At 47.3% G+C, this 23,055-nt stretch overlaps 1 protein-coding gene across 1 annotated transcript in view; it reads left to right on the top strand.

The window, feature by feature from the left end:
- Nucleotides 1–310: 310 nt before the first annotated feature.
- Nucleotides 311–23,055, top strand: part of CACNA2D3 (calcium voltage-gated channel auxiliary subunit alpha2delta 3) — an 858,477-nt gene continuing 835,732 nt past the window's right edge. The window contains exons 1-2 of the mRNA XM_064595053.1: nt 311–562; nt 1,229–1,310. Of these exons, the coding sequence (XP_064451123.1) occupies nt 441–562; nt 1,229–1,310 (204 nt within the window). The 5' untranslated portion in view covers nt 311–440. The remainder of the gene's footprint in view (nt 563–1,228; nt 1,311–23,055) is intronic.

The raw sequence follows: 23,055 nt of genomic DNA, 5'->3' as shown, positions 1-23,055 counted from the left end.
GAGTCGCGCCCGCGGCCGCGGACTGCGGAGTTGTCAAGAACTCGGCGGCCGCAGTGGCCGGGCGGGGCAGGGCGCGCTCCGCCGCCGCCAAGGACACCGGAGTTTGCGAGTCCCCGCCCGCGCGGCGCCTCCCGCCCTCCCGCCGGGGCCCGCCGGACTCCCCGGGGCCGCCGAGGCGGGGCCGGGCGGCCGCCGTGCGAGAGGCGCGGCTCCCTCCCTCTTCCCCCGCCCGCCTCCCTGTCCCCTCCCTTCCCTCCCTCCTCTTCCCCGCCCTCCCCCACCCCCCGCTCCTTTTTCTGCTCCCCAAGTGAGCCCGGCGCGCGAGAGGCAGGCGGGGCGGCGCGGAGCAGTCAGCCCAGCGCGCTCGCCCACCGCCCGCTCGGCGCAGCTCCCCGCGGCCGCTCCTGTCGCCGCCGCCGGCGCGTCGGAGGGAGCCCAGCATGGCCGGGCCGGGCTCGCAGCGGCGCGCGTCCCGGGGGGCCTCGGCGCTCCTCGCCGCCGCGCTTCTCTACGCAGCGCTGGGGGCCGTGGTGCGCTCGGAGCAGCAGATCCCGCTCTCCGTGTAAGTGCCGGCTCCTGCGCCGCCCAGGGAGGGGACCCGGCCGCCCGCGACCCGCCGTGCCCAAGTTTGGGCGCCTGCAGGTGCGGCCCGGCAGGACCTGCCGCGGGCGTCGGCCTCGCCTCTCGCACCTGCCTTCCAGGACGGGCGTGGGGCGGCGAGGCTGGGGTGGGATGCTCTTGCCCCCTCGCTCAGGTCGGCGAGGGAGACCCGGATTGGTTCACCGCAAGTGACAGCTCCAACTTTGAAGCCTGTTTACCGAATCCAACTTCCACGGGCCATTTATTTATTCCCTCTTTGCTGTCTTGCCATCTCACTTCTTTTTGGGGAAGGGGGGGAAATGGGTGGGTTTCTTCCGACTAGTATTTGCCAGGTGATGCCCAGTTGGGTGGTCAAGTTCTCAGACAATGATTCACATAAAACCCGGTGATCTTTTTAGAGAGCTTGGGAGACTTTGCGCGTTTTGAACTATGTGACCCCCCTCAGGCCCCCTCCCGCGTTGCGCTCTGCAGTTTGGTGCTGGCAGTTTCTACCCAGGCGCTTTTTCTTTTCTTTTTTTTTTTCTCCAATGTTCTGTCGCCCGGCTCCTTCAGCCACAGCCCCGTGTGTGCGTGCGTGTTGGCTGTGACACGGGTGTTATATTTGTTCCTGTGCCCTTTCCCCCTGTAGGGTGAAGCTCTGGGCCTCCGCTTTTGGTGGGGAGATAAAATCCATTGCTGCTAAGTACTCCGGCTCCCAGCTTCTGCAAAAGGTAAGGTTTCTGTAGTGGCAGGAAGCGATGATTTTTCCAGCACAGAAAATGGAGGCAGATTTAGTTTTCCAAACAAACGTGAACCCGGAGCAGCGTCAGTTATCAGCGGTGTCTCTGGTCCCCTCGTGTCTTGGCAGTGGACTGTGCAATGATTCCTCCCTACCAACTGGTTATTTTTAGATGACACTTGGTTCTAAACACAAAGAAAGGCAGGATCCTCACTGGCACTGTCCTGGCTGGGGCTCGGAAACTGAGTGTGTTTGCCTGGCTCTCCTTCCAGTGTCGGTATTGCTGTTACTGTGTGAGAGCAGATGCTTTTCTGGCCAAAAAAATGCTAACTTCATCCAAGGGGCAGCCTCAGTGCCTGTTTTATGATGTCTTTCACCTTGCCTGCTTTGGAGACTGGGGTTCAGCATATCTGAGAAAGACGCTGCACTATTGTTTGTCATCCCTGCGGTTGTACAATCCCATTATTCCCCAATCAGCTAGACCCAGGGCTGGGATGCATTACATCATTACAGATAAGGAGAATGAATGTGGTTATCTTTCCACTCAGCTGCACTGCCGGGTAATAACCTATGAGAGTAGTCCACAAACTTAAGAAACTGGTCTGCATCCATATAATTCTGGAGAGTAATGAGAATGGAGAATTGATTATTAGGCTTTTATCAGAAGCTGCATCAATTTTAATTCAAACAGGCAGCATTATGCTTAAAATTACCTTGTGAGATGTATGGTCCTTTGCCCTCCCCTCCAAGAAAAAAAAAAAAGAAAAAAATAGGCTAGGGAGGAGAAATTACAAGGGTTCAAAGAATTTTAAGTTAACAAATCAGCAGGATCAATCCAAGCATTCTCTCAAAGATAGAAAATAAAATTGGCCTTTAGGGGATAATTCTCTGAAAATGGGTACAAACAGATTAAATTTTCAAGTTAACTTTTCAGCATTTTTAAATGTGCTTTTTGGGCCAATGTAACATATGTGTTATGCATGCTGCCTGGTAACCAAGTACGTATTTTATTTATGGCATTCTGCTTCAGAGAGTAGCGTTTTTGGGGACATTATATGAAGCAGTTTGTCACACGAAATCCAAATATCGTAATAAGGCATCAGCCCACAATGGAAAGAAGGAAGTTATTCTTAAAAATTGCCAATAGCCATATTCTTTGAAACTGTGGGAAGACTGTTTGCTCAACTCCGTTATTTGGGGAAGGAGTTCATTGAATTATGGGCAGTTCATAAAAACTTGAGGCTGCGATGTGCCTTTATAGAAAAGTGATAATTTACATACCTGCGACCCACCCGTCAGTTTATAGGAATTGCCTCTTCTGCTGGTATTTGAATCTGGACCAGTCTGTATCCTGCTTTGGCATTTTGCCTGTGTGTCACATGTTTTATGTGAAGAGTTTGGGACTGTTGCTGTTGCCTGTATTGCATTGCCTGTGTATTTTCCTTATGCTTTTAAAGAAGAGAACATTTTTGTATAACTTTAAAGAAATATTTTTCATCTGCCTGTTGTAGTTTAGTTGTAGCAACTCTGAAAGTATCCCCTCAGAGCCTGTGAATGGTTTTTTGGTTGTGCTTACCTATCTTTTATCTCACATTTTGTAGGAGCACAGGAGATAGGCTTTTTCCTTCTCTCTGAAGTTAGCACACACGTTCGCACACACATGCACACACACTGCACAAAAAAACCCGTCAGCCATATTACTGGCTACTCTGTAATAGCCAATTGGAAACAGCTAAAATGCTTCTCTTACCTTCTCATCAGCATCCTTTCTGATACTGAATTCACAAGCCTAGCTTTGCTTTTGTCATGTTTGCAGCTTGACAATTGTGTAATTATTTCCAGCTGTTTATGGCTTTGTTGTCATTCCTTGCTGTTGCCTGGTGTTTTGTAATTGGATGCAAGGGGAAGGTGGGGTGTTGCTTGGCATTAGGTTCCGGGGTGGATACCTGCTCTTCTTGCATTTTGAAGGCAGTCATGTGCCATGGAATCCTGAGGTACCTATGGCTTTGGCCTGATAGGCAAGGACTTCCATGAATGATGGACAGGGCACGTCAGGTAACTTGGGGAGCCCTTTTGCAGGTACCTTTTGGCCATCTTGGTCCATTGCCTCCAAATATGATGGAATTTTTAAAATTAGCAAATAACATTGATTTAGACAGTTCAGAATATAAGAAACTTTAAGAAGAGATCTAAGGTGCTCAGAGTGTGGGAGGCATAACATCATTTGGAAAAGCAAGGAGACAGTTGCCTTTCTCTTGCTTATTTTCACGTTTCTGGCCATTTGCCTGAAGAAATACTCCTCTAAGTCAAAACTCTGTGCATCCTTCCATCACATCACTGCATCCTTAACAATTTGGATACTCTGAACATGAGTTAAAAAAAAAAACAAACTTGGCTGTAAAACGAAGTTAACACTGTATTAAGGGGACTCAAAGGTGACAGTACCATGTTGCATAACAGACTGTAATTACACTTTTACGGCACGGACATGTAAATTTGATTTTCAGTGAAGTAGGCATACTGCATACCACTGTATCATTTTACATACTCTATGTAGTTTCTCTAGTTGACACTTCATGTTGTGAATTAATGTAGTATATTCATTTTTAGAATGGGGGTTTAGTAATTTCTGCACTAAGGCAAAAACTTTACAAAACAGCTATTGTGAATATAAGTTAAATAACAATTGGCCGTTTATTTTAAGGTGTTTGGAGACTGGGAAAACTGCCATTTTGGTAAGGTTTTTTTATTAGATAATATAATTTGAGCTAGTAAAAGTATCGCTGCCTTCATCAACATAAACACAAGTGTTTAACAATGTACCTCATTGTCATGGCTGCAAAAAGGAGAGCGTTTCCCCAATTGTTTCTATGTTTAATACCATGGCTTTCACTACTTTAGCTTATGATAATATGGTAGGTATTCTGTGCCAGACTTTCCCTATTTTTTTTTCTCCTTTTTGTCTTTGCTGAGCACAGGAATAGCAACCTATTAGTTTCTTTTAAAGGGGATATTTCTGAGTTTGTAGAAGGCTGTCATCGTGTTTGAGCAAAGGGGTGTGTTTTGGGGACGGTGTGGAAGAACCTGAGACGTGTATGTCGGACTCAGAGTTAATCTTGAGAGGTTGTTACGGTTGTGCCAGAACAGCGGCCCCGAAAGGGAAGTCCTGGTGAGCCGCTGTGTGTCTGTATCCCGCCTTCCTTAGCTGGCAGATACTGCAGAGGTTTCAATCGGCTTCAACTTTTAATTAACTTTCCTGTTTGACATATTCATGCCAGTATTCAGCTGCCTCTATCTTGCTTCATTTTCCTCAGATAATGCACATTGTTTGGGTTCTTTTGGGGAGGCATAGTTTTATTACCTCTCTATTTTGGGATTCAGTGCCTGGCATTCCGGTAGGTCTGGTAGCCTAGGCTGTTAAACTCATGGGCTCCACGCCCTGAACACTCACAGTACAAGGTATTAAAGTGGCGTGATGCTCATTTCCATGCTCCTTAGGAAGAATTTGGTAGAAGCTGAGCTTTTTTCATTCTATTTAGTACCACATTCAGAGATTGCTATGTTTATGGGGATGAAGGGTTCCAATTACATTTTCTAGAATCGGGATGATAAATACACAGCGGAAATACAGGTACTGTGTGTCTCTGCCATTAATGCGAGGAAAATAATGGACATTTACCTTGCATGCCTTATGCAGCACTTACCAAACATGCACTTCTTGGAATGCACAACCAGGTTTTTGCGTTATCAACTATTTATTGAGAGGGCGGCTTTCATACATAAACGTGATGTCGCTTTCCACAAGACTGAGTCAGCAGAGTAAAAGGTTGGTTCTTTAACCCATTTTGATAATTATGACTCTTCATCAATGTGGATATCAATGGACTTTTAAATAATTAAATAGGAGTATTCACTTATCAGGAATTGGGTCGCAGTGTTGTGCTACCTATAGGAAGCCTGATACTCTACAGATTGCTTTTCTAGGGGAGGCGCTCCTTCGCTGAACATTTTTGTTGAGTAAACACGGTTATTTGTCATTCTGCAAGATTAATGCATTCAACCTACGCTGCCAGTGGCCAATGCTCTAATTCACAGCACCACTTCAATTACTGGACTTTTCTCTGGCAGATTATTTTTAAAATAATCTTGAAATTTTTAAATTTAAATTTTATTTTAATTTTTAAAATAATCTTTTCAAAAGTCTTGAAATCTCAGAAAGGACCGTTTTCAATGTTTCAGGACAGTTTATTGGTCTCATTATTGCAGTCAGCAGCGCATTAGCAGGACAGGGCGAACCAGTTGGAATTCAGTGATGCATCTTACCCACACATGTATCTAACTGCGTTTGTAAACTCACACCCGGTTCCTTGCTGACCAGATAGAGTTCTTCTTGTATGGCTTGCTAAATCTTTGTCTGAGCTCCTTTTGTTCATTTTTTTTCTCTCTCTCAAAATTTCTTTGCTGCCAGATATATTTCTGCTTTGCTTTTTCTCTCATTGGGAGCTGCTGCAGTGTCTGTTGCTGGATTTACAGATGCTAGTCAAAATTAAGGGAAATGAAAATATAGACATTGTTTTCTTGTCGGAGGCAAACTCAGATTTTTATTTCAATGTGGTTATAATTTTGATCAATTACTATGGGGATCTCATGCTGGCTTTTTATTTCATTTTGTATTTTATCTTATCTAATACCAGTGTGCTTTGAGGCAAACACGCAAGTACCAAATTACCTAATAATTATGAAATCTGTCGGGCATGTGCAAGCACAATTAATGTTTCCATTTTGTGATGAAGATGTAGCCGTGTATGAGGGTGAACAAAAGTAAAAGAAATGTAGAATCATTACCCCAAGCACCCTTGGTCCCACCGGGTCTTTAATTGTCCTGCAGCCTGAAGCACATATTCATGGAAGTGCAAGTTTGAGATTTGAGCCCCTTTTCAGTCTTTGAGGGATCCTCAGTTGGTGGTGGTGCTCACACTTACATCAATCAATACATGACTTGGTGTGTTGAGCTTGCCTAAAGAAGTGTACATTCTCACCAGGATCTTTTGTGTCCGGTCTGTCATTCCTCCAGATTTACCATCACAGATGCCAACAAATGGGCTTTTTCTTTATCCACATTCATGTCTGTCGAGGGTCCCCCATCTTCTGCAGTCACTTCTGCTTATTGAAATTTCCTTCTTCACCGAGACCCAGAGCATCTTCTAGACAGAGACTTTGAGCAGATTCTGTGTTCCCTGGGACACTGTGATCTGACTGGGAGGTTTGCTATAGCTGAGACTGAGAAAAAATGAAATAGATGTTGTAAATGCCAGCCTATGAATTAGTATATGAGATCCTTTTAATGCAGTTTTTATACAAGAGACATAATGGCCTGTGTTTTTTTATATCAAGTGACTACAGTCGTGCTATTGTGTATCATTCAGAAGAAGTTCCTCATGTCAGGCTTCTGGAAACATTGATAGAATCTTTATCAGCCCTCTTTGGTCCATTAAACAAAAGTTAGCTTCTCCTTCAAGGGAAGGAAGGAAGGAAGAGGAGGGCTGCTTGATTTCCTTTGATTTCCCTGAGTATTTAGTGACCAGCAGATTGAGGTGGTTGTTCCTGAAATGTCAAGCCAGGCTCAGAGACCCCTCTGTGATGCAGCCCTCTGCCTGGACCACAACTCACCCTTGACAGATTAGGCATCTGCATAGCTAATGTATTTTTAGGGGATTTCTATGTGCATAGCCAGCACGTCTGCTTTTCAGAAGAAAGTTATTTTACCGATACAACTTTGAAAAGAGTCCAGTGTGTTTTCAATAAATGGTAAACATTTCAATTTCCATTTGGTTTGAACAACATTCATTGGGTGTTCATTCCAAGGCCGTTTAAATAAGGCATTAAATTTATAAGGTGTATTAAATTTGTATGTTGCATAGCTTCCTGGTGACCTCAAATCAAGATTATGAACATAACTCAGAAGCCAAACTATTAATGGGCATTTCAAGGCCATATTGGAAAGAAGAGCATTATCTCTTGACAAGAAATAGATGGCTATTTCTTCACTTTGTGCTCTTCAGAGTGTTTATCTTGGCACCTGATATTGGAAAACAGTACCCTCCCAAGGTTAAAAGAGCTGTTATCCATGTAAATGATCTAGACAGGCAAGCTGGGCAGGGCCGTAAGTGGCTGTGGGTTCACAGAGCAGACCTTTGGTTATCCATTTTAGGTGAAGCAACTGCCAGTTGATATTCGGGGCTTGCACATGTCATTACCATTATACTGATTAACTTCGTGCATGTGTGTGTAAGCCCATAAAAATGGATGCTGCTCATCACAGAACGTGCCAGATGCTGCCTGCTGATGGAGAAGACTGTTCTTGTCCTCTTGGGCTTCTAGAGAGCGTGGCTTGAGGGGCTCAGCAGGTCTGCTGGGACAGGACCAGTCCACCCGGCACCTGAGATGGTGTAGGCAGCTAGAAGCTGAGGATCTGCTGAGCCCGGGACCAGCTACATAATTTGCAGGGCCCAATGAGTGAGGAAAATATGGGACTCTTTGTTCAAAAACTATGAAGAATTTAAAGATGGTGACAGCAGAGCATTAAAGCACAGGGCCTATTTGGTCCTGGGCAAAGGCCCCTATGGGACAGGCCGTGCTCAGTTAGGCTTTCTCTTTCCCCTGCTCGGTGGCTCGTCCTCTCAGCCTGATTGAACGTTCAGGCCACAGTCAGTCTAGGAGGTGTCCTTTGCCCGTCTTTGTTCATCGTCATAATAGGTGGAGAACTTGGAGCATTTACATTGCTGCGCATCTTTGGAGATGCAGTGTTGTTAAAGGAGAGGTCACTGGCTTAGGAGCCGTGACATCTGTCTTTTTATCTTTTCTGTACATTTCCTGAGTGGATTTGGGCAAATTGCTTAATCTCATAGTAAAAACAGGTGAACTTCACTCATTCGCTCTGCGTTCCTGCAGTCCAGGTACTGTGATAAGGATTTTATAGATGCCATCCCCTTAAATTCTCCCAACAACCCAATAAGTCAGGGACTACCACTCACCCCCATTTTACAGATTTGGAAGTTGAGGCTCCCAGAAGTTAAGCAGCCTTTCCAAGGTGACTGAATCTGTTCACCTGGCCACTGTGCTACAATGTCCCCTCCTCTCTTTGTGACCTTTTTGGCCTCAGTTCCTGTTTGAGAAAAATGTGGTTAATACCTGTGTTTCTCTAGCTCATGAGTGTTTGGGAGGACTAAATGAGGTAGCAGCTGAGAGGTTACTTCAGAAGCTGAAACCCCGGGCTAACAGCAGAGAAGACAGGTGTGGAGTCAGAGGGACTTGGACTGGAGTCCCCGATCTGCCATTTCCTAGCTGGGTTGTCTTGTTGTTTGACATTTCTAAACCTGTACCCTCGCATGTGAAAGGAGTCCAACACCTTCTACATTATAGGCTGTGATGAGGATTAAATGAAATAAAGTACAAAAAGCACTTAGCGTGGTGCCTGGCCCATGGAAGCCTCCTGCCAGGGTGTTGCTGAGGTCATTACTGGTTGCATGATACAACCAGAAGGTCTTTAGGTAACCTTCGCCGAGCTTCTGCGGGGACTGGGTTCGCTCATGCCAATGAGCAAGAGCACGGATGGGCGGATGAGTGCTGGGTGCCGGCGTATTGGCAGGTGATCCCACAAGGCACCTGAGAGGAGGGAGCTTGTGGACCCAAGTGGGAGGAGGCTGTGTGGACATGACCTCTGCCCAGACATTCACTCTTCTCCTTGAGGTTAGCTCTCTTGTCCCTGAGGGTCAGGAGGAGAACCCATCACACGAGGAATGAGGCTTGAAGAACTGTGTCAGGGTCTCCCCGTTACCTCCTCCCTGGCTCTGCCCTGCTGTGGGGGCAGTGGGTCAGGCTGAGGAGTGGCTGAGTGTGCCCCAGTGTTCCGAGTGCGGCTGGAGCCATAGGAGAGTGCAGGCATCCAGCGATCCCCCTGCTGTGGGGGTGCATCCAGGAGCCAGCCTGTGGGGGTGCAGGCATCCAGCGATCCCCCTGCTGTGGGGGTGCATCCATTAATCCAGATGCCCTCTTGGACAGCATTCCAGGCATTTCCTCCATGAAAATCCCATCTGCTGGACTTCTCCCAATGACTTCCCGGGGTGGGGGTGGGGGTGGCCCTGGACACCAGCAGGAGACTGGGCACCTCACTGGACATGGGGGGAGGGGTCTTTCCTCCAGTTGGGACAGGAAGGTGCAGTGGTGCATGGGGACTGCCATCTGCCCCCAAGTCTCAGGAGGCACTGAAGGGCATCCTGTGTCCCTTGGTCCTTCCCACTGGCCCTCCTGCCTCTGCTTCAGAGCTTGCTTGGCACATTCTGTTGTGTTTGGCTTATGAGCGTCTGCAGTCCTCTGCTGATCTCCTTGAAGATGTTGCAGGAGTGACATGGGCCACCCCTGTTTGTGGTAAACATAGGCACCAATACTTTGAAATCATGCTGGGGGTGCTATTGTGGCTGCATAACTTAAGAGCATTGTTTATGCATGAAGCCGTTATAATCAGCCGTGAAAGTCAGTAAGAAGTCAGGAATGAAAGGAAACATGCAAATCTGTGGTAGTTCCACTTGGGCCAGGTAGTTCAGAAAAGTGCCCAAGAACCGTTTGTGCCCAGGAATGTTACAGAACATCAGAGTCTGACTGTACTGGCAGCTTCTTGAAATCCACCAAGGTCATAACCAGCTTAGGTAAACAGATGGTTGGTGGGGGCTGGATAGGAAGGAAATGGACTTTTTCTTCTTTCGAGTGTTTAGTATGAGCCAGGCATGCTTTGTAGGAAAGGAGATCATGTCAGGCATCTGATGTGGTCCTTGGTTCTCTTTGGAGGTGGCCCCCGTTACCTACCTCTTGCAGGTGGGTCTTGCAGCTCAGGGAGGTGGAGTAGCTGGCCATGTAGTGGGGCTGGGACTCACACTGGTTTGTTTTGAGCACTCCCCCTCCCACAAGCCTGGGATTTTCCTTTATGGCACAGGCCACCTGTGTGGGTTGATCCCACCTGAGCACAGGCTCCAGTGGGCTTTGCAGGACTGCAGCAGGATGAGAAGGCCTGGGTAGGTTGGGATGCCAGAGCCCTTGCCACTTTCTTTCCCCCAGACGTGTGTCCTCAGGTGGGGTATCGGGATGTGCGCTCTTTGGACAGCGAGGCTAAGAAGGACTCTCTGACCTCCAGTGTGGGCTCGTGCCTGCTGGGGGCCAAAAAGCGGTTCCTAGGGGAGTGTGGGCAGGGTTGGCTGGTCTGGCCCTGGCTTGCAGGGGAGTGGGGGCGGTGTCGGGCACCTTAATGCCTCTTCTCAGCCTGGAGGGTGCAGCTGCCAAGGAAGAGAACAATCTTGTGGGATCCCCAAGCAGGATGCTGTCTCAGCTAAGACAAGAGGATTCAGCTGTTCTGGAAAAAACGGGGAGCATTTCCCTTCGTGTTTTCCCTGAAAAGTCAAACCTGCTCTTCGTCTGTTTGCTCAGGTCTCTGAATATGGCAAGTGTGGTGCCATACACTTAATGATTTGACATCTTTTCCTGAGACTTTGGTGTTCTACATTAAAATGGAATGAAAGGTGTAATTGGCCTGTGGAATTCCCCCCAGTCTAGACCTTCCCATGATGTAAACTTGACTCTGCATTTCCTTCTTGACAGCTGCTAACTCTTGGCTTCCAGGAGGGAATGAAGTGTCTGGTTTTAGAAAAATCTAGATTTCTATTACAGTGAGCATGCATAGCCAAAGACAGATTTTTAAAAAGAGCATGGGCCTTGGAGTTGAATTCTGCTCTGCCAGTCACTAGTTTTACCTCCCTGGGCCTTGGTTTGCTTATCGGCAAAATAGAAGTACTGATAAAAGCACCTGTGTTAAAGGGCATTGGGGAGGATTAAGTGATATAACCCATATGAAGTAGTTTAGAACAATATGTGGCACATGGGAAGCCTTACTTCTCTGGCCACTCTCTTATTTATAGTGTCCTGCTTCATTTTTAATGAAGAGCAGAAGAGACTCCTGGAATTTTAGTCACTTGGACCCCATAATGGGTTCATAGAATTAAGACAATGAATGGCACACACATTTAATGTGACAAAGGCATGGTTGCAAACAAAAGCATTTATGACGTCCCCGAGGAGGTGGATTTCTTTTGCTTTCTTTCCCAAATTCTTCTCATCTGGGCCCTTGTACAGTAAAGGTGGGCAGTTTGGGAATTCAGGTTTGTTCTTGCTATAACACTGTACTGTAATTTGCAAAGCAAGGGGAGAGTCAGAAACACCTGGCAGGACTTTGGCTTTTTGTACCTGCACCATCCATAATGCCTTCTCTGTTGTGCTTTGTTGAGGCAGAGGCGGAAAAATATTGTAAAAAGAACAATAGGTGTGGGAGGCAACAAATCCATTGGAAGTAGGTAATCTTTGGCCACGAGTCATAACACACAGCTTTACTCTTAGCTTCCTACCACTTTCCATTATCCGTGAAATTTCTATTAACACAACATGATCACGTCATGTACCAACAGCTCAAATGGGCACAGGTTTTTGCCCCACTGACAGTCATTTGGCTTCCTGGATGCTAATGCCGAGGTTTGAGTGTTCTTTCTTCTTTTTTTAATTTATTTTTTACTTTATTTTTTAATTTTTTTTTAAAGATTTTATTTATTTATTTGACAAAGAGAGACACAGCGAGGGAGGGAACACAAGCAGGGGGAGTGGGAGAGGGAGAAGCAGGCTTCCCGCTGAGCAGGGAGTCAGATGCGGGGCTCGATCCCAGGACCCTGGGATCATGACCTGAGCCGAAGGCAGACGCTTAACGACTGAGCCACCCAGGCGCCTCCTTCTTTCTTCTTTTTTGACCTATGCTCCTGTCAGAATGCACACAGCACAGAGAACCCTGTTTAAAGGAATCGCTGTCAGACAACCCGTAAAAGGTGTGTGTGTGTGTGTGTGTGTGTGTGTGTTTTAACATACATGGACTGTTTCCTCTTGTAAATAAAAACTGAGGTCTACTTTAAAATCCCAAGGTCTGTGGCCAAGTTTGAGTATTTCAGAGCATCAGGATCATCTGGTCACCCTGAAAGAAGATGTAATCCTCTTAGGAAAGGGCTCACAGCTTACTAATCTTTTGAAAAAAGCCAACAATATACATTTCCCAGAACAGGAATTTCAGAACTATGGAGCCACAGCTGGATTTTCTACTTAAATAGCAAGATTTTCAGGTTTTTTTTTTTTTTTTTTTGCATGAAACAAATGCCCTATGAATGTTAGGAAAAACATATAGACTTAGAAAGAAATCAGGGGATTATTGATTTTTAAAAATTTACCTTTAAGGGAGGTGGTTGGTCTTGGGAAGGCAGAAATGTGTAGGTGAAAGTCGGGATCTGAGTCAGGCTAATCCAGATTAGAATCCAGGGCCACCCTGACAAGTCAGTCATGGAACCTCACAGTTTCTATCTGCCAAATGGACACGATAGTAATAACTTCTAGAGTGGACTGAGAAGTCCAAACGAGAATATGGACACAGGATGCTTAGCAATAAGTGTTTCACAAGAAGCATTTAGAAAAGGTGGGCTTCTGTCATCATTCCCCAGGAGCTGCTCCCGCATCCCAGGCATGTCGGCTACTTGAGAGAGCCGTTCGTCCGCTTCAGGGAGAGCTAACATCAGGCCACCTGCAGGCCTTCTTTGGAGACCTCCATTAAAGCTGCCCACCACTGAGCTCCACAAAGGCGTCTTAGACAGTAATCATAACAATGACGCATGTGCTTTGTGTGTTGTGCCCTGTGTTTTATTTGTATTCCTGAAATCCTCACAACCACTCCTGAGGTGGGTTCTGTCATCCCCTCCATTTTAGACAGACAGAAACCAAAACAGAGAATGTAACTTTGCCCAAGATTACCCAGCTTCCAAGTGGCAAAGGCAGGCTTAGAGCCAGGGTCTTGTGAGTCCTGTTCAGGTGCCTGGACTGGGGCACCTGGGTATTTCCAGGACCAGCATGTTTTGGTCTGAGCCTGTTATTGGCTTTGTTATTGGCTTATCGGGACTGGTGGTGGAAACTTCTTCCTCATCCTTAATCCTTTCCCCTTTGGAATTCTTAGTCTTATTTGGATGCATTGTCATTTGCTTTCATAATACAGAATTAAAAGGGGGGCAATGATGAGAGGAGGGCCCGGAACCCTTCTAGCTTTTTACAGTGTTCTCTTTTATTATAATAACATGATGCTGCTTGTCTTTTGATTCCGTTGAGGGTCAGCCAGCCCTCTCCACATCAGCTCTGACTCTTAAGAAGCCTTTCTGAAAATCTCATTGAATTTAATTCAGTTTCCCTTTTTGTATTCCCCATTAAGGTAACGGAGGATCATGGGGAGGACCCTGGGACAAGCTGAGTCTGGCTGGAGACCCAGTGTGTCCCTTAGCTTCACTTCCGGGCCTCGGGTTCCTTACCTGTAAAATGGGGTCATGAGGATTAGCTGTGTCAGCCTGTGGCAGTCTTCGTGTCCAGTAAATTTCAAGTCCTTGGTTTGTGATATGCTCATTCTTTGTCTCTCTTCCCTGGGTGTTTTTTGGTGCTTATTATTTTTTCAGGGAAGAAACACAGTTCTGTTTTTCTGCTTGATTGACAGCTAGCTTGAAGGCCACAGCCCTTAGACCTACTAGGGTCAGTTTTATTTTGCATGGAATGAGTCCGGCAGATCTGTTCATGCCCCTGGCCGTCCTGGGGATATGTGATATCCTGAGGACCCCTTATCTTTCTGTGTGGGGTGTCAAGAAGGAGGCAGGTAACTAGACCTTCAATTCCCCCAGGGCGGACTTGTTCTTTCTGACGGGAGAGGGTCCTCCTTTGGCACTTAGCACAGAGCCATCTTCGGGTGGGTTTCAGGGGTTGTTTGTGGGATGTACAGATTAAACAAAGAAGAACCTGGTCAAGTCTTTTTTCTGGTGCTCACGTGCGGGTGATCAGAATAAACGGTATTGAACACAGGCCAAGGACGAGATCCCTCACATCTCTTTCCCTACTTACTCTCTAGTACGGGGTTTTATGACTCCCTAGCATCAGGCGCGGATGTCTCCTGGCTGCAGCAATCCGGCTCTGAAGCCCCGCGGGCAGGTCGCTCACCCACAACCCTCTTGGTACCAGCAGGGGCTGCCAGACATCCGAGCCAGCTGGTCCTCCCTTCTTCCAGCCCGCGACCCCCTCCTCGCCCCTGGGGAGCATCCCAGCAGCATCCCAAACACACTGAACACTCCCAGTGGGGCTGAGGGGTCCGGGCACCTCCGCGGCGCCGAGCCCAGCAGCTGCGGCGGAAGCACCGCAGTGCCGGGCGGGTGCACGAGGAGCACCAAGCGAGACTGATGGGGCCTCCGCCGCAGCCGCCACCATCAACCTGGGGGAGGCAACTTGGCAAAGGCAATTAGGGAGCTGCTGCAGCTAATGCCATGAAGTGCTCGGATGCCACATTCCTAGTGACATCAGGGAGAAATGAGAATTTTAATTTCTACCGCTTTCACCTTCTCCGAGGCCCTGCCGGCGTCGTGATGCCACGCAGCGTTTGCTGGGCTTGATTTCACCTTCTCGGTGCAGCTTGCTTTATTTTGCATTTGTCTGTTTATTCTTTACATCCCCTGGATGGGTTTCTGCGTGTGCATTGAGGGCAGTCGGGCGCTGTGGTCCACCGCATGTAACTGCAGCATCCACGGGGCAGTGTTACCCGCTTGTGGACAGCGTTCTGGCTGCAGCCTGCAAGGCTGGAGCCCCCAACCTCCACTGAGGAGGAAACCATGCAAGAGGCCATCCAGCCAGGCTGGGGGATTTGCATTTGCTTTTGTGTCCTGCAGGTGCAGTTGTCTGCTTTCTTCTGCAGGCCTGGCCTGCGGAGATGCGGAAAGCTCGCACCAAGCACAGCTCCTCTGGGATGAAGAGAGCAGCTGGTTGGGAAGTGGGAATTCAATCATGTGCATTTAATGGGGGGCAGTTATGCCAGAAGAGGTTTCGCTGCAACCCCACTGTCCCTGGTATCAGGCCCAGTATGGCATTTGGAGGCTTACGGAGGAGTCTCCATCTAGCTCCTGCTGGGATGTCACTCTGCAGAGGCTGTGAGGCATCCTTGGATGGTCTTTGCTCTGTGGGGCACCCCTGGAATTTGCCTTGGGGCCCCACAGTGACCGTAATCTGATGCCCACCTTCTACCTTCCTGCTGAGTCTGACTATTCAGAGGGGAGGGAGAGGACCTCTGAGCTGGGGCAGATCTTGGGAACCCAGTCCCTCCTGCTATGGGTGCCCGGGCCTGGTGGCATGCCCCGTGTCACAGTGAATCAGGAACAGGCCAGGCCTGGAGCATTGGCGTTTTTACTGCCAGATTGTGCATTCATGAGGACATCGAGGTCACAGAGGGAAGGAAGGCTCCATGTCCCACAGTGGGCTTCTTAGAGGATGGAGAGAGACAGCTGCTAGCCCCAGACTGCCCTGTGCCTGTCAGAGCTCTCCTGCTGGATCCCACAGGAACCCTGCTTTGTGCAGCCTTTCCTCTAGTCCAGCCACGTTGAAGCCTGAAGTTCACCTGGTGAAAATGTTCCCCAATGTGTCTGTGTTAAAAGATTTTATTTTTTTAATGTATTTTAGAGAGAGTGAGAGAGTGTGCATCAGCACACGTGCACAAGTTGGGGGAGGGGCAGAGAGAGAGAGAGGGAGAGGGGGAATCTTAAGCAGGCTCCACACCTGGCGATGAGCCCCACTTCGGGCTCGATCTCAGGACCCCGAGATCATGATCTGAGCCGAAATCAAGAGTCAGACGCTTAACCCACAATGTCACCCAGGCACCCCAATGTGTCTGTTTTTTTTTTTTTTTTAAAGATTTTATTTATTTATTCATGAGAGACAGAGAGAGAGACAGAGGCAGAGGGAGAAGCAGGCTCCCGTGGAGCAGGGAGCCCGATGCGGGACTCGATCCCAGGACCCTGGGATCGTGACCTGAGCCGAAGGCAGACGCTTAACGACTGAGCCACTCAAGCACCCCACATTTTATCAACTTCTTATATTTTATTTTATTTGGTTGAAAATGATTTTCTTTTTCTTTTTTTTTTTAAGATTTTATTTATTTATTTGATAGAGAGAGAGATAGCGAGAGCAGGAACACAAACAGGGGGAGTGGGAGAGGGAGAAGCAGGCTTCCCGCGGAGCAGGGAGCCCGATGTGGGGCTCGATCCCAGGACCCTGGGATCATGACCTGAGCCTAAGGCAGACGCTTAACTGACTGAGCCACCCAGGCGTCCCAATGTGTCTGTTTTTAACAGCCAAAATACTTTGTCCCAGTGTGTGGTGGGGAACATTCCCCTTATTAGCATGATCTACATTGAGTGCAGGGAGCAGGAGACAGAACAATTAGTCAACAAAAGTGTTTATTCAACATTGAGAAACCTGTCTGGAAACCCGAGGCCTCCACCTTCTCCTTTTCCACAGTAGAGGTGCACATGACCAATTTCTTCATTTTGGGTAGAACACCATGGTTTGGGAAAATCTTCAGCTGCCTTAACAGACTCACGAGAACACATTTGCTTTTGACCAAATGTTGGAAATGTTTTCTTCCTTCCTTCCTTCCCTCACTCCCTTCCTGCCTCAACAAATACCCATTGAATACTCAGTGAGGCGTGTGGAGCTGTGTTGGGTGCCAAAATCCCCTTGCTGCTTTGGCCACATTTTGCATCCTCACCCTGAATGCTTCGGTGACAGCACACGGCTCACACTCCCCAAGCACACCAGGCTGTGTCACGCCTCTGTGCCTCAGCCCACGCCAGTCCCGCTGTCCACACGGCTGACCCTGTTGCCCTTGTCTGACTGCTGAGCCCTGTCTCTCCAGGATGTCAGTCTTCCACCTGCTGAACTATCACCTGGGGAGCTTATTAAAATGCATTCTTCCAGGGTCCTACCCCAGGAGATTCGGACTCAATAAGGTTGGCCCAGAGCCTGGGCACCTGCATTCTAACAAACATCTTAGGTAATTCTGATGACAGTGGTCCAGGGACCATGCTTGGAGAAACACTGTTTGTATCCCACCTCTGGGGAGGCTTCTGGATTCCCCTAAAGAGACCGAATCTTTCCCTGTCTTTCCTGCGGGGAGGAAGGGTGCACATCTTCCCACTGGGGTTTGCTTAATCATCTGTGCTGTCCCAGGCCAGAGGTTGCAGCTGCTCCATCCCCAAACCCAGCCTCCTCAGTGTGTATGGCGTGAATGGAGATTTTCTCTGCAGTAGAAGTGGGGGCTTTGGAACAAGTCGGGCATTTTATCTTTTAAGTCAGAAGGTGCCCAGGAGCATGTCTGATTGTTGAAGCAGCTTATTTAGGAATCACTGAGCAGAGTTGGAGTGGCCATTCTCCGGTTTGTAAGATGGAGAGAAATTTGTTGACCTGTCACCGATGGCTTTTCTTCCTACCAAAGAGGTTACCGGGACCTTTAACAGAAAATTGTTTGGTGAACATCAATATGAAAGACGCCATCTGCTTCCCATAAAAGGGCTGCTCTTGATCTCTCTGGTACAAGAATTGCTCCCCCAGGGGCCTGTTGGGCACAAAACTGCATTTTTCCCAAGTCAGCAGCTTTCATACTTTTTTTGACCATGACCCAAAGGAAGAAATACATGGTTCAGTGCAACCCGTTGCATACAACTTCTCATGTTCAATGCAAGTTTCATGCAACATTACTTAGCTTCTCTGCAGTGCAATCTCGTCTATTCTATTCGCATGGACTCTATTCTATTCCACTCTATTCTACTCATTTCTTTTTTTTTTTTTTAACCACTGTATACGTATTTATTTGCAACCACCTTTTTTATTTTATTTTATTTTATTTATTTTTTTTAAAGATTTTTATTTATTTATTCATGAGAGACAGAGAGAGAGGCAGAGGGAGAAGCAGGCTCCCAAGGAGCAGAGAGCCCGATGCGGGACTCGATCCCAGGACCCTGGGATCATGACCTGAGCCGAAGGCAGACGCTTAACCATCTGAGCCACCCAGGCGCCCCAACAACCACCTTTTTTAATGGGCACCTAGTTCTTTTTTTTTTTAATTATTATGTTAATCCCCATACATTACATCATTAGTTTTAGATGCAGTGTTCCATGATTCATTGTTTGTGCACAACACCCAGTGCTCCATGCAGAATGTGCCCTCCTCAATACCCACCACCAGGCTAACCCATCCTCCCACCCCCCTCCCCTCTAGAACCCTCAGTTTGTTTTTCAGAGTCCATCATCTCTCATGGTTTATGTCCCCCTCTGATTTCCCCCCCTTCATTCTTCCCCTCCTGCTATCTTCTTCTTTTTTTTTTTTCTTAACATATATTGCATTATTTGTTTCAGAGGTACGGATCCGAGATTCAACAGTCTTGCACAATTCACAGCGCTTACCAGAGCACATACCCTCCCCAGTGTCTATCACCCAGTCACCCCATCCCTCCCACCCCACCCCCCACTCCAGCAACCCTCAGTTTGTTTCCTGCAATTAAGAATTCCTCATATCAGTGAGATCATATGATACATGTCTTTCTCAGTTTGACTTATTTCTCTATTCTACTCATTTCTAACCTACTCTGCTCCTTCTACTCATTTTGGAAGGCTGGCTGTGACCAGTACATTGATTTTACAATGTCATAAATATGTTAAGAAAGGAACAGTGCCCTCACTGTTACCAGGGTAAATTATAGGCTAGTTCATTTTCATTCTGGGAGGTGCAGCATTGATTTAGGGATTAAAGCTTATTAATGATAGATAATGGTAGATAACATTAATCAGCCAGTTGCAATGCTAAGCTCTCTGTATAAATTTCACTTCACCTTCTCAACAATCCCATGAGGCAGGTACTTTGATAGCCCCATTTTCTAGATGAGGACACTTAGGTTCAGGGAGGTGAAGTAACTCGACCAAGATCACAAAGTTAATAAGTGGTGGCATTGGTTCTTGAACTCAGGGCTGTTTGACCATGACCCTGTTCTTACCTATGCTTCCTCCTCTTGCCAGCAGTCAACTTAGTTGGTCACAGGTGTTACAATGTGGGCAGCCCAGCTAGAGGCGATACGTGGGGGCGCATATGAGGAGCAATGGGGAGGAAATGTGAGAGACGGGGGGAGAGTGGAAGAGGCAAGTTTGGGAAGCACAGGGTGAGCAGTGGTCTTCAAAGCACCTGATATTTTACTTAGCATTTAATGGAATTTACAAGAAGTTTGCCTGTCTATGGTATATAGGCCTCCTGCTCTTAGAGCATCCCTGCATCTGGTATTTGTTATTGTACCCGTCAGGCATTTACTTGTTTTCTCATCTCCTTCTCTGACCAAGTGTGATGCGGTTGGACCAGGGGGTCACAGGGCTAGAAAGGGCAGGGCCCTGCCTCCTGGAGGTCTGAGGTCCAGGCCCTAGCTCTGGCCCTGACACTGCTGAGTTCGCAGACTTGGAGCAGCTCGCTGCTTCTCCCTGGGCCTGTGCATGAGAGAGCTTGAAGGTGCCTCTGTGCTGAGACTCAGCATGCTTCCAGAGGAGGGAGACCCCACCTCGTTTCCCAGTATGCTCCGCCATGAGCTGGGTGGCTCTCTGTCCATGTTGTGCCAGTGTCTGTACGTCCTGCCGACACGTGTTGTCCTGCCTCTGTCTGCAGCAGGTACCTGCGGGAGGAGAGGGGCTATGGAGATGCTGCTGGCCACACCAGGGTACTTGGAGTCTAGCAGGGGGCAGCGATTCACACCAGTGCATCTTAGGTGATGAGGCAGACTTAGCCGAATGGCCAAGGGAAGACAGAGTGGCATCGAGATCAGAGGAGGCCAAAATGACATCCCATCCTGGTAAATCCTCCTGTCTGTTTTTGCCAATGTATTGCCCAAGCGTTCTTGTACCACAGACTCGTTCTGAGAGTTGTGTCAGGGAATGGAGTCATCTTTGGATATAAAAGGCAACAATGAAAGGGACTAAAATATTTGACATATGAGACATAGGATGAAGTTCTGTGATATTTTAGACAGTGAGTAAATTGACATTTATATAACCTGGTATATTCATTTCCCCTGATTCACCCTCACTTGAATGTTGACTTAATAACACGCCTGACTAAATGACGTTAATTGCTTTAAACTGCCAAATTAAAAAAAAAAAAAAGCCAGCATTCATTCAACAAGTGTGCTGTGTTCTTTTCAGGCTGGAGCCAGGAGAGAAGAGCTGGGGTCTCTTGGGGGAGGGAAGGCTGAGATGTAACCTGAGCAGCACGGGAAAGTGGACTTGCATATTCCAGAAACACCGGCCACTTGGGCCCACCGCGGTGGAGCTGAGGGTTCAGGTCCTGGCGCTGAAGCTACCTGTGGATGGTTATAGCCTTGAGCAGCCACTTCATTTCAAGTTTCCTTCTTCTTTAAGTGATCCCTATGTCACTGGACTGTTGTAAAGATTTTTAAATTAGCTCATGACTGCAAAATTCAGCTCAGTGTCTAGCAGTTGTAGGAATTCAATGGAGGGCAGCAACCATTATGGTAATTCTTACATTCCTGGGGTCATATACTCACCCCCTGGGTTGGTGGTGCTACCTCATCCAGAGGACGTTCACTCTCCAGAGCAAGACCTGTGGCTTATTCATTGCTCTCTTTCTGGTTCCCGTGATAGTCTCTATCAGTAAACACTTGTGGAATACACGAATGAGTGCTGGCAATGAATGAACTTGATAGGCTGAGAAAACGGAGGCCCAGAGAAATCAGCCAGATCATAAAAAACAGATCAGAGATTCACACCAGCTCTGCTCTGTCCTCAGCTATGACCCTCAGCTAATAGGGGCTGTTGTCTCCTCAGTATAGTGTTACCTAAATTCACAGGAGAAACACCACTTGTCCCCCACTATCTGAAGGTGAGACATGTGGGGGTGTGCTCGTGTGTGTGTGTGTCCGTAAACTTTCCAGGATGGCGTCCCAAGAAGTTAGGTCATATTAGAGGTGGCCTCATGGCTGTGTAGAAACTAATTATTTGGTTAGTTTTCATTCTGGAGTAAAATGACAGACTGCCAACCTTTATCTCTTTAGGAAGAAAGCTCCATAAAAACTCTTATATTCTGAATTAGCTGCAAAGTCCCACTAGGATGTTGAAATAGCCTAGACCCATCAAGGCCCCATTCGAAGTGCTTTTTATAAGACTTGGTAAGAGAAAGCTTTCCCCACTGATCTACCTTGATCTACCTGTGTGTGTGTCATCTTTCTCTGTGTATTGCAGAGGTGGTTTAAACCTCTCAGCTCACCCCCAAAGCCCTGCACACTCCCCTTACAATGGGCTAGGAAGCTTCACTGTGCCCTCTCTTTCTTAGATCTGTTTTGTGGGCAAGGCTTCTGGGTTGAGAGAGGAGGAAATAGAGCAGCAGAGGGGCTGAAGAGTGGAGAGAGTCACTTTCTGTTCTTTTTTGAAAAGTCCTTGAATTCAGCCCTTGAATAGTGCAGTATAAATTTGAGAGATGATGGCTATTAATACTTTGCTTCTTGTGTAGGAGCTTTTAGTTCAGGATGTCAAAATACATCAATAACACATTTTTTCTCCATTTCTCCATTTCATATGGAGGGAGGAGGTGGAGAGCATCTCCAGAGAGCACATGGCTGCCTTGGACCATGGCTTGTCCCTGGCAGGAGCACGAGAAAACAGTCCGAATTTGGTGATTTCATTCATTCATTCATTCATTCATTCATTCATTCATTCATTCATCATTCAACAGAACAGACATTTTGTGTCTTGTTACTCTGTCCTAGGTATTGTGCTGGCTTTGGGGATAAAGGACAAGAAAAATCAGAAAGCCTGCTCCTTCATGGAGATGACAATCTAGTGCAGAAATCAGGCATTTCTCTAAGAATTAGAGTTAGAATTAGAATTACCACATGCAAGTCTCCCTGCAGTGACAGTGGGACCTGAAGACCTGCTCTTCTGGGTCAGAGGAGGCTTTGTGAAAGGGAGGAACTTCAGCTGAGACCTGAGGATTGACAGGAATTAATATGACAAATAAGTAGATGAAGGGACCCTGGGTCTTTTGTGATGCCTCCTCACTCATCCTGGCCCAGCTTTACCATCACCACCCCAAGTGCACCCATGTTTCAGCTCCTTACATGAGTTTTGGGAACCCAAAACTCATCCCATACTTTCTTCTTGGCCTTTGCTTTACTTGCTCCTACTGCCCCAAACTCCCATCCTTGTCCCTAGAACTGCTTGTTGAATTCTCAATCTTCACAGCCTCGTTCCTGAATTCAGCAGTTAGCTTCTGAGCTCCTGTTGGGCCAGGGGCTCTGTGCTGGGCCCTCAGGTGCCACTGTCTTCAGGCAGCCTTTTCCAATCTCGGTCCTTATTGGCCATTTGTACCTCACTTGTGCTCATCAGAGTTGACTTGGTTTCTAATTACTGTTTTGGCATCACTATGGTCTTCTGCCCAGCTCCACAGGCTTTTTGAGGACTGTTTGTCTTTCTCCCATTTTCTTGGGGCTTCCTAGGGTGAATCCTTGTAATGGTGGTGGTTGTGATGATGACAACACACTGATACTCCTGAACATTTACCATAAGCCAGGCAGCAATTCAAAACACCTAATAAATACTAACTCATTTATTTTTATTTATTTTTATTTATTTATTTTAAAGATTTTATTTATTTATTTGACACAGAGAGACACAGCGAGAGAGGGAACACAAGCAGGGGGAGTGGGAGAGGGAGAAGCAGGCCTCCCGCGGAGCAGGGAGCCCGATGCGGGGCTCGATCCCAGGAC

Source organism: Mirounga angustirostris, unplaced genomic scaffold (assembly GCF_029215605.1).
Source record: "Mirounga angustirostris isolate CCGP_5_RB_7025 unplaced genomic scaffold, mMirAng1.0.hap1 SCAF_1, whole genome shotgun sequence".
Classification (NCBI taxonomy): Eukaryota; Metazoa; Chordata; class Mammalia; order Carnivora; family Phocidae; genus Mirounga; species Mirounga angustirostris.
The sequence above is the reverse complement of the archived record's forward strand: the minus strand, read 5'-3'. Positions and strand labels throughout refer to the sequence as shown.